This window comes from Akebia trifoliata, chromosome 3, assembly GCF_017979445.1.
Source record: "Akebia trifoliata isolate Shusen 1 chromosome 3, ASM1797944v1, whole genome shotgun sequence".
In the NCBI taxonomy this organism is placed as follows: domain Eukaryota; kingdom Viridiplantae; phylum Streptophyta; class Magnoliopsida; order Ranunculales; family Lardizabalaceae; genus Akebia; species Akebia trifoliata.
In genome coordinates this window covers 32,835,368-32,847,680 of record NC_141377.1, presented here as the reverse complement: position 1 = coordinate 32,847,680, position 12,313 = coordinate 32,835,368, and the positions used below count along the sequence as shown (strand labels likewise).

General features: G+C 33.2%; 1 protein-coding gene across 1 annotated transcript; it reads right to left on the bottom strand.

Annotated features, from left to right (window-relative positions):
• Positions 1 to 281: 281 nt before the first annotated feature.
• On the bottom strand, positions 282 to 7,078 carry LOC147406443 (elongation factor). Its single transcript, XM_086434487.1, has 6 exons — positions 6,690 to 7,078; positions 2,838 to 2,955; positions 2,540 to 2,751; positions 2,425 to 2,452; positions 717 to 825; positions 282 to 582 (listed from the first exon to the last, which is right to left on the bottom strand). Exons 1-6 carry the CDS (start codon positions 6,951 to 6,953, stop codon positions 501 to 503), a joined length of 813 nt encoding a protein of 270 aa, XP_086290613.1. The 5' UTR covers positions 6,954 to 7,078; the 3' UTR covers positions 282 to 500.
• Positions 7,079 to 12,313: the final 5,235 nt, after the last annotated feature.

Genomic DNA, 12,313 nt, shown 5'->3' with positions numbered 1-12,313 from the left:
CAATATTGGGTCATCTTGTACGATTCATATAGTTTTAAGACCTGTCTCGAGAACTTAACAGCCCATATGTCGTTGGCCATTGGCCATGGGAAGGAAGGAATGCAGTCAGTGAATCCGTGGAGGGTACACGAAATGCAACACAATGTCTGGTGATGAGATTCTATTAGCAATCTTTACCAACTTCTAAACCTACGAATCATTTTTCGTCAGTAATTTTTTCAGATCCAACACATCCCCCATGAATTAAATTCACTCATGGATGCCAAATTAACAGAAACAGATATAGAAAATCATTTCATGGAGGGAGGACATTCATTCTGCAATAACGATGAAAGACAACACGATAATAAGAATTATTTACAAAGAATATAGTCTTCCTTTTGGGCACAAAGTTTTGGGAAGGGGGAGATCAGAAGAAGCTGGCTAGCTGTACACAAGAACTTGAATTTATACAGTTAGTTTGGGGTTCATACATTGGGTAGGTTTAAGGTATCATCTGTTCAAATAGCTTTCATAATAAGTTTCCCAGATGTTCCAATTCCCTTTGCAGCCACTCTCAAGGCCATACGATGCCAACGCAACCTGCAATCACACAACAATTTAAAGAACATAAAGTATAATTAAGACCACAAACCATTTTTTGTTTTCTAAAAATTAGTTGCGGTAAAATTCTTGAGCAAACTAGACGAATAGTAATGGAACAGTTATAGGCTCACCCTGCCAAGGCAAGTCCCCAAGTTGACAGGATATAAAATATCTTCCCAGCGTGCCAAATGTTCAACATCTTCTCTAATTTGTTCATGCCACTCAAAGCTTTAACCACAGCTGCAAGTTTCCAAACCACTCAAAATTAGTAGGGTAAACATGGATTATGAATTTATCAACCAAAATTCAAAATATACCCAGAAACCAATATCTTGACCCACACCAGACATTTAGGGATCTGAAACCCCATATCTTTATTTCCAACAAATTATTGAATCTTGATGCATTTTGCTCTTTTATGGCAATTTTTTGTATGAAGATTTACAACCTTCTGTACCAAGGCCTAGCCTATTGAAAACCTAATCCAAACCTCCAACCTTTCAAAACAATCCTATCTCCTCGTTTCCTCACACAAAGTCGAATCGAATAGCAACTTTATTGAGGCCACCTACCAATGTCCAAGACGAGGGAGATTAACTTATTTTAAGAAGTCAAAGCTGTTCCAGAAATCTACCAAAAGCCTAGCCCCCTCTCCACAACATTGAGCTCAAGAAAACTACTCAAGGCACAAAAGATACGTAAGGTTCTCAAGGCCTCGAAACAATTTATCTTTACACGATCAAAGTGAGGAGTTCAAAAAATAAGCAAGAGAAAGATTGGACAGGTCGTACAAGTGAGGAGACAGGTCTTCATCATAACAACAACATCAGAGTAGTCTGCACACTTGGTCAACAACCAAAAGGAAAAACCCTAATATCCCTACATAAATTCCCATGCTCCACAACAAAAAACAATAGAATCCATATCCATCTTTTTTTCAGATAAAGCTACTGCAATACCCGGAACGTTTCATGCACTGAGACACGAAAAAGCCACATCAACACCTGAAGACGTAGGAGATTAAAGACTCGCAACAAGCTATTGACAGCTCCCATTGTAAACCTACGGAGTTTCTTGAGTTGCAAAGCTAGATATAGAAAACAAGTTTACTAAGCCCTCAACCAGCGATTCAAATTAGAGTCCAAAATACAGTGTAAATCAGAGAAAGCATACCCCCGTTCATACAAAATTGACACAGTTTTTGCAGCATTATTCTGAAATCTTTTCCTGGACAAAATTTGTGTAAGCACTACATGCCACAAGTCATCTGATTGTCTTTAATTTTATTTTAAAAAAAGTACAAACATTTGATAAAATCCCATTCATTTGGCGTGTTTAAACCAATATGATGGTGTTAAGTACCACACCCAAATTCCTACACTATACAAATGTCTATCCCTACCCAAAGATGACAATTATCATAAATACATAGGATGCATGTAAGAGATGCCTCAAGATTCAGACCACCTTTTTAAGGAACATTAATTTGTTAAACGCCAGAGCCTGAAAAAAATCCAAACATGAAGATAACGTCCTACCAGTTTATCACAAATGGTGGTCGGCTAAACATACGGTTTGAAACTCAAAGCATATAGACAGCCACCTGGTTCAAAGTCAGGGATGAGGTATATCGCTAGAAATTAGATACATTTAGGTGCAATAAAGAAGTAGTTTGCACCAATTAGGAGGAATATTAAAAAAGCGAGAGGAAGATCCAAAAGAACGTGGATAGGGATAGTGAATCGGATATGAACACACTTTCAACAACAAAACTTTCAAGACACTCAGAAATCATCTCATTATTAAGGCCCGCTAACAGTTAAGAAAGTATGAACTTACTTTTCTGCAGTTCCTCTGGTGTTAAATCCTGCAGCATCAAGATAGCTTAAACATGTTAGATAATGTAAAATAGAACTTAAAAGTCAAACCAAAAGGTATTTTGGCATTACTAGACCTTAGCTTTTGGGTTGGTGAGAATGCATCTAGCAATGAAATTGGCAACACCATCCACTACTTGATCCTCACTAACAATCACATAGCCTTCATTATCAATTCCGCTCCTCTCTTCACCACTAAACGGAATATTTTCGTCTGTGACCCACACCCACCAACTAGGTTCTTCAAGACCAGTGTTGACAAGAGTTTCTACTGAATCCAAATCAGTTCCTGATTCAACAGCAGAACCAACACATGAAATTAAGCTAAAGTCGGATGATAACAAGCTGCAATTTGTATTCAAGAAACCAGAGAACCTGTGGCATCTTTGAAAGGAAAATTAATCGTAGGTGCATCCACAGATGGCTGATGGAGTGATTCTAGCTGAGTCAAGAAGGTTGTAGAATCTACCGCAGCTACAAGACGCGTATATAGCTACAAATTGACAACATATGCAAAACAAAGTTTAGCCCAAAATAATCACATTAATGCTGCGAAAGTGTAATAACAAGCAAATAATAGGTTGCAACTGCAAGAATCATCAACATTATAATACCTAGAATAAGGGGATGCTGTCATTCTCATCTGAGACATTTTGATCATTCCCACTCATTAAAATCTTACTAAGAATTTTTTTAAAATCTTACTAAGGAAAGTGTTTCACCTTTCTAAATTGGAGGTAGAAATACTCGCCCTTTCCCACTCATTAGAAATGGTAAGTTTTGATTATGACCGTACAATCATTCTCAAATGTGAAACTAGAAATAATAAATTTTGATTGTGACAGTTGGATCACTCTCAAGTGTTAGATTTAATCCTTTTTAGTAAGGTTTTTTTTTCTCTCGTAATAAAATCAAGTGCCCTCTTATGTAGTTTCTCCATCACTAAACTCAAAATTTCTTACTTGATTTACGGTAGAAAATGAAAGATTTTGAAAAATCATGAGAGATTAAAAAAAAAGATGGAGATAGAGGATGTTTGGAGATTGAACTTTGAGGAACAAAATGTCTCACATAAAGGAGACCATCTAACGCTACCCTTACATTTCAATTGACATTGAATTTCCAAGATTTTTACAAAACACTCCTTGAGATTTATCTCAGTTAGACTGATAAGAAGATTTGAAGTTCAATGTAGATCAATTGAAGATAATCCAATTGGGTTTATCATTTTCGAACGAGAATGAGAATCACCCAATTTTAGGTGGAGCCTGAGAGTTCAACTTCAACAATTTTAATCCAGAATCTGATATCTAGGTATTGAGTTAGATTGACCTATTATGACGAAATGAAATTAATTTAGAAAAGAATTTGATACAAAAAATTGATGTGGATGTGTTTTCGTTAAGATTTACAGAGATATTGCTACATAATCCAAGTATCAAATGGATTACAATTCATGGTGTTTACGATTTCGCTTGTATTAAAGTTGGTTATTTTTTGTATGGTATTACTTTGAATATGCGTTGACCTTATTTTGTTGGGTATTCAATTGGTGATTATTATTGTTACCCAATTTATCCTCAACAATGTCACGCATAGTTTGAACCCGCTGGGTGAGATGCCCTGACTCTTTCCACTTTCGATATCTTCGCCAATCTCTCCAATCCAATATCCTCGCTTCTCATCCCTTCGTAGAGTCCAACCAAGTATTCCATGGCGTATGCATGTCAAAAACTAGTCTTGATAGTCATTTAAAAACTTCTCAATGTGTACAACATCTAGGGGTGCAACTTAGTCTAGTTCAAACCAAGAACCGAACCAAAAAAAAATAGCTTTGGGGTGGTTTGGTTTGATTTGGAACAAATTGCGATTCGGTTCCGAGTACGAAAATGGAGAACCGGTCAATTTGGTTCGATTCTTGAATCAAGCTTGTATAGAACTGAACCAAACTGAGAATCGAACCCCTATGCACTAAATATATATATATATATATAATAATAATTATTATTATGAATTATTTTAGGAGTTAGGACATCAATTAGTGATCTTTTATGAATAAAATAATGACTTTTATGGATAGATTTGTGATTTATTGTATGAAATTTTATGTTTGTTTTTTCATTAAAAAATATTACTTACAATTTATAGAATATTGACAATCCGTAGAACGGAACCGAACCAAACCGACTTTAATTCGATTTGGGTTGGTTTGGTTCTAATGGAATTTAGTTCGGTTCTGGTTCTTATTTAGTGGAACTGACTTATGTCGGTTCGATTCCAATTTGACCTCAAACAGAACCAAGTTGCACCACCAACGGCATCGACTTATTCGTTACCAACTTTATGACATTAGCTAAATCATAAACACCGTGAAATGTGATCCATTTTTATAAGTAAAATATAATGTAATCTATTTGATAATTAGATTACATAGCAATAGCTCTGTAAATCTTAACGATAACACATTTATATCGATTCCTTATATCAAATTCTTCTTTAAATTAATATCATTTCGTCATAATAAGTCGATCGAACTCGATACCTAGAGATTGGATTTACGATCAAAATCGTTGACATTAAAATGTCACTCCTCCTGAAATTAGGCGATTCACATTCTCATCCGAGAATGCTAAACTAAATTGGATTATCTTCACTTAATCCATATTGAATTTCAAATCATCGTATCGATTAACCGAGATGAATTTCAAGAAATGTTTCATAAGAAAACATGGGAATTCAACGACAATTGAATGTAAGGATAACGCAAGACGGTCTCCTTTATGCGAGACATCTCTTCCTCGAAGTTTCATCTCCATCTTTCTTAATTTATCTCAAGAATTCTCCAAAATCTCTCGTTTTCTACAATAAATCAATTATGATATGTTTGATTACAAGGAATTTGCTTTTTCATGTAATTTAAATTCCATGGGAAAATGGTATGGAAAAATGAAATTGTGGAAAATAAAAAATCTACCATTTGAATGCAACTAAGGAAATCCAATAGGGGGCAGCCCTTGTTCCAGTTCTACGAAGCAAGAAAGAAAAAGCAAATCAACGAAAAACAAGAAGCGAAGAGATAGGTGGTGGTGCAGGGTGGAGTGTAGTTGAGCAGGAGAGACAGATATAGAAAGAGAGAAATGGTGGTGTAGGGCGGATTGTGGCTGAACAGGAGAAAGAGATGGGGGTGTTGGGCAATACAGGGGAAGAGAATAAGAAGAAGAAGATGAGCTTAGACACATAGCTAAGTTAGTTTGACAAATTGCAAAGCAACTTTGAGATCGTAAGTCCAGCTTACCTATCAAAAATAAGAAGAGGAGGAGAGAGGGGGGGGGGGGTCTGCAGGAAGAAGAAAGAGGAAGGAAAGAGAGATTGGGGCATGGAAATTAGGTTGGATTTCATTTTGCCATGAGCTTGGGTGGAAAAATGAAATCCAACAAAGAGTGGATTTTTAGATGAGGCTGGAAAATCACTTTCCATGGAAAAGAGCAATTAACAATGGAAAATACATTTACCACTCATTTTCCATGCCTAATCAAACATACCCTTAAGAAATTTTAAATTTAGTGATGGAAAAACTAGAGGGCACTTGATTTTATTATCCAAAAAAAAAAAAAACTTACTAAAAGGAATTAAACCTGACATTTGTAATCAAAATTTACTACTTTAATCTCACACATGAGAGTGATCGTACGATCATGATCAAAACTTGCTATTTCTAATGAATCGTGATCAAAACTTACTATTTCTAATGAATGGGAAAGGACGAGTATTTCTAATTTCAATTTAGAAAATCGAAACACTTTCCTTACTAAGATTTCAAAATATTTTTTTACTAAGATTTTAATTAGTGGGAATGATCAAAATGTCTCTGAAGAGAACGACGAAATCCCCTTTACTATTAATTAATATTAGAATATCGATGATTCTTGCAGTTACAGCCTATTATTTGCTTCTGATTACACTTCTGCAGCATTAATGATTCACTCATTATTTAACTTAGTAAGATTTCAAATCTTCAATTTGTTCTTATATAAATGACTAAGAAATTTAAAATCTCCAATTTTTTTCTTGGGTCAAGACATCCATGACAATTGTCCATTGTGTTGTTTAGATTCCAAATTATATATAATTAAAAAACAAAGCAATTACATTGTATGAAAAATTAAAGAAGATTGAGGGAAATATTTACTTTATGAAGCTCAATTGAAATTTGAGAAATCTACGTACATCGGGAGGGCAATCTTTTGATAGAGATGGAGACTGCGAGAGATTTTGAAAGAGTTTGAGATTCTCCTCAAGTACGCTTCTAAGGCGGAGATTCTCGGATCGTAGACACGCAATTTCGTCTTTTTCTTCCTCGGAAGCATCGACTTGGTCGTTGTGATGGTGATGGTGGCGAAGCTCCACGGCCTTCCAAGCGACATCAGCGACCTCTAACACCGTATCCACCACTTCTAAGGGGTGAGAGATGCGGACAAGACCGTGAACCATCGTCTCTCTCTCTCGTTTGCAGAAACCCTCTCTCTCTCGTCTCCAGATGTGGTTGCAGAAACCCTAACTCTCGATAATGGAGGAATATCTACGCGTTTCGTTTGGGGGAGAAATAGACGAAACACGTAAGATTAGAAAGCTTTTAGAAGATGAAAAAAACAGGGTAACGGGCGGGTCAATCCGCTTGCCTAAACGGATCAAATCCGGCTTTGGTGGTTTTGAGTTTGGGTTGACCCATCAGGAGTGTTTGTAAGGGTGATTTAGATCCTTGTTAGCAATCTCCCGTTTTTTTCTCAAAAAATTTCACGAATTTTTTCGTTCTTTCCGATGAAAGTGTTATTCTCCGGATTATTGAATTGTTCCAAATAATTCATGAATTTTAAGTTTTAAAAAATAAAATATATATTTTTACTAATTTTACAAATTTTTATAAATCTCGATAAAAAAAAATGCAACCGTAACTTATTATATATTGTAAAGTATAAACTTGTAAGTTGTAACGTGTAACATAAGTTCAACTTTGAAGCGGTCATACTTCAACATTTTCGAGGAATCCACCTTCTTATCTAATAAATTTTCCTTTTATCATTTAAAAAATAATTACATATCTCTCTACATTTATTTAAGATACCACCTTAATTTTTCAAACTAATTATTTAACCTTTGACTTTGGTCTGTTTTTAAAAACCAATGAAACAATAACCTCAATGCCTTCATTATCACTACCAGCATAATAACCATCACCACTATATCATCACATTCACCGTCACCAATTTGATTGGCACAATCATTATTAATATCAATGTCACATTACCGAATTTTTTATTTTTGAAGTTTTGAAATGAGACAGATAATACACATATAAAGCATATGCTACATATTTTTTGTATATCGAATTTTTGCAATCCAAAATCGAATAGAACCCAATTTTTTCACGTATTGAATTTTTGTCGTATTCCAAATTGCTAACAAGGATTTTAATTAAGAATGCAATTCATTCAATCTAGGCAAAATCAAAAGGGAAAAATTACTTAAAGGACACTCGTGAAAATGTTTCTTTCTAAGTAGTTCCTAAGTTCAACATTTTTATTGTTACACTCCACTTTTTATCATAGAACTCAACAATAATTAAACATGACTTAAATCATAATAAGCTATGTAAAGAGGCTCTGGTAGAGAATGAGGAAGGTGTTAGACACCCCATTCTCTCGGTTATTTTAGAAATATGGTTAAAAAAGAAATAAATAGTTATGAATGAGATACATGGAAGGTGGGTGTGTGCAATAAATGTATAATGCACCTCTCTAGGAGATAGATTTAATGTTGGTATTGACATAAGAGGGTATCCTATGGAAAATGATACCCCATGGAGTTATCGCCCTCATATAAAATGGGGTATTAGTTTAGGCTTTTAGAGAAATTTCGTAAGTGAAATTCTCTTAGAATCATAACCTTGATACATACATACTAAGCTAGAAACTTAGTGTTTTAACCTCATCAAGAGAGTAACACATTTCTTCAATATGGCCAAACATGTGTGGTGTGTGTGTGTCATATATATTATGATGCATAAAAGATTAAATAGATTAAGAAAGCTTCAACCTTCATCATTTTCGACTAAATCACCTCAAGCATTCCATACTCAAGGCTGAGGCTCAACCTACTCGGGATGAAGGGTTCTTCATTACATCATAAGATTTCCTAAAAAGAAAAATAAAGAAAATGATAGAAGGAGAAGAAGATGCAAGTGTTTAAAATAAAACTAAGTCCTAACTCACATTGTTGATATTCTTGAATGAAAAAATGTGTAGGTTAAGAAAATTGATTATGAGTTGAAGGTAAAAGATGGATGGGGATTTTAGTATGGAAGATGGATAACTTTTGGAGGTAAAATAGTCAAATCCTAAAAATAAAGAGAAATGACAAAGGATTTGGGTTGTTTATTTTTAGATTTCTCATCATTATAAGGATAAAAGTGAAAATTATAACATGAAACCTTAAAAGCACATTTGGTCTTTCACTTTTTGGTAAATAAAAATAAGAGACAAAAAGTATTTTTGAAAAGGTAATTGAGAGAATAACATGTGTAAAAGTGATGTAGTAGGTAAAAAGTAGACATATGTTTATTTGTAAGATGTGAAAAAGTACTTTTGAAAAGATGAAAGTGATGTGGTTGGTAAAAAGTAAATTTTGGTTAACCCAAAAGGCAACAATAATGATATCAATTTGAAATTGGGCTACTTGGATGGTGGCACGTGTCCATTTTTAGGAAAAAGTGTGAGATCATAGACTTTGGGATTTTTAGATTATGACATGAGATTGGATTTAAATATTAGATATGAGAATGGTTTAAGCTTAGAAATGGGTTTTGATTTATATTAAGAATAAAATGGTAGGTGTGGGTTAGGAATATGAATAAAGATAGGTTGTAAACTAGGTTTGAATTAAGGTAATGAGTTAGGTTTTGAAATTGGATTTAGTTAAGTATATGCATAATGGATTTTGATTGGATTATTGAAAATAAGTTTAACTCAAGGAAATGACTTTAGGTTGACTTTGGGTCAAATGGGTTTAGGATTGGGACAAGGTTTGAGTATGCAAAATAATATGAAATTATGCATGTATGCTTTCGAAAAATGTCATGTGACGCTTATTATGGACCATGAGCCCATTTAAGACCTTTATTCAAGCAAAAGAGATGGATTTTTGAACACTTAGACTTTTAAGCCTTTTGTCGATATTTTGGCTTGAAATGCACTTTTTTCGAGGCTTTTTTGTATGAGGTCCATGCAAATTGGGGTGTATATAGTCATAATCTAATTATTCAAAAATTTAGAATCTCAACTTTAGTTTTTTAATGAATCCTCAAAATAAATTTTAAAAAAATACATATAAATATTCAAAATTATGAGTATATCATTCTTCATTTGTCATTCACCATAAAAAATCATTGGAAATAATCGCAAACATTGAAAAACCTAACTATGTGAAGAAGATGAGAAAAAGTAAATAGTAAGCACAATATATAAAAAAACATCTTCCACCCTCCTACCCATAATGAACTATCATATATTTAATTATTTTATAAAGGTTTAATTCTCGATTTTGTTTGGTTCTATACAGGTGTTGAATAAAAAATTGGATTGAATTGATATGTTCTGTATTTTCTTAACCCAGAACTAAACATCAATTTGAACTGGACGAAGTTGCACCCCTAATTTAGACATACCCCCCTCCCTCCTAATGTTTTGAATATTTTGAGAACCAACAAGGGGTTGCATACCTCAGGAAGTAGAGGTCTTGAGTTCGAATCACTTTACCCCTTGTTGGCCACCACCTTGGTGTTTTAGAAGGCTATGAACACAATGCACATGGTAGAAGTGGTAACGAGCATGTCAATGGAATTAATTGGACCAAGTCTGGATACCCATGTATCAAATATATATGGGGAATGCTAACGTCCAAGACCTCATGAGGACGTTAGCATTATCCAATACTTATTTTTTTCAGCAATACCCCTCCTCATTTTGTCTTTTAGTGAAAAAGACAAGGGCATGTTAACTTTCTACATAATAATACATTTATTATGTCATTAATAAATGTATTTATTATGTTACCATTGATTACTAAACATTTACTACAAAAAATATATTTAATTTAAAATACTTAAATGCTCATGACATGTATTATGTAAACAAACATTTATCGTGTAAAAGATCAATACACCCTTGTTTTTCACTAAAAGACAAAACAATGACGGTTATTATTAAAAGACAAAAAAAAGTGTTGGACGATGGTAACTTCTCCATGAAGTATTGGACGTTACCATTCCCCTATATATACTCATGAAAGTGAACTCATATATTCACACACAATCCCAACCGTGTAAATATTAAATCTAACTGTCAGGATTTATCTTTGAGATTTATGTTATATTATTGGGATACTAACTTGGATTTTGCATGTACACGATTAGGATTGTGAGTGAACATATAAGTCCCCTTTCCATGTGTTTACCGATTCTAGCCCTATATGTCACGACCCGACCCATAACCCGTGAGTCAGAATGTAAATCCGAATATTGAAAGTCAGAAAATTTTAAATTATTTAAGATATATATAAAAAATATGTATGATTTTATTTAATAATCGAGACACCTTGATATGATGCGTTCTCTAAACATTTAGATTCTCAACTCAATATATTTTTCATAAAAATACAATAGTTACAAGTAATAGAATAAAATATGAGAGAAAATTTAAGAAAAAGTTAGTGTGTGTTGTCCCATTGTAGATAAAACAGACCCATTTTAAATAAATAGTCACTCCGACCTACACGCTCAATATTTTTGCAAATGGTTGATGGGGTTGAAAAGCTAACACATAAACTTAATAGTCTTGTATTTTAACCATTTCCAGAAAAAAGAATATTTTTGGGAGATAGTGGGCCGAAACATAACCCATTTACAAATACAACAAAAATTCATATTCCAATGATTTATTTCAAAACAATATATAAAATTTAATATTCATCCTATTTGATGTTTTTTCCAATTTTAGAAATATATTTTTCTTTCCTATCTACTCAATATGATAACATATTCTTAAAAATAATAATTTATTGGATAAAATATAAATAAGATCTAATCTACTCAATGTTCGGAACAAAAGAAGAATTGATCATCACATTAATTCATTATAATCCAACATTCCTCTAAAATAACCCATCACATAAGATTCAGAAATAAAATAAAAATGAATAAATCCTCACATGGTTTATTGTTTTGTATAATTTATTTCAAGACAAATCAAGACTGAAAGAAGAAAAATATAAAAATGCATTTTTCTGAAATCCGACTAAAGCACATCCTCGGGATGAGCATCAGAAAATTTTGAATAAACAACATGAGCAAAATCTACAAAAAGTACTAATATATTTACCAATGATTTAACCGATATAATAATTATATCAAGTAAATAAAGAATATTGTAAATTTTCTATTATCCAACTGATATAAAAATTAAATAAATAAAAATATGTCATGCAATGATAATTTATGCAAAGGTCTCACCAACATAACACGGGGCCTTCCGCGGGACGTTTGAGGTCTTTCATCCTAGGGTACTCTAATTCCTTCTTCCTCAATTAGGGTTTTTATCAATCTGTTATGTTAATGCAAACATATCATTTTTCAATCCCCCCATTACTATCATGATCATTTTCTTTTATATAAAAAAATGTACAAGAAACTTAAAAAATAAGATACTATCATTGTGACAAAAAGATCAAGAAAAAATATAGGTCTACACCTACCTTATATTTTGGTATAGAAATGAAGTATGTTTTAAACCTTAATTAGA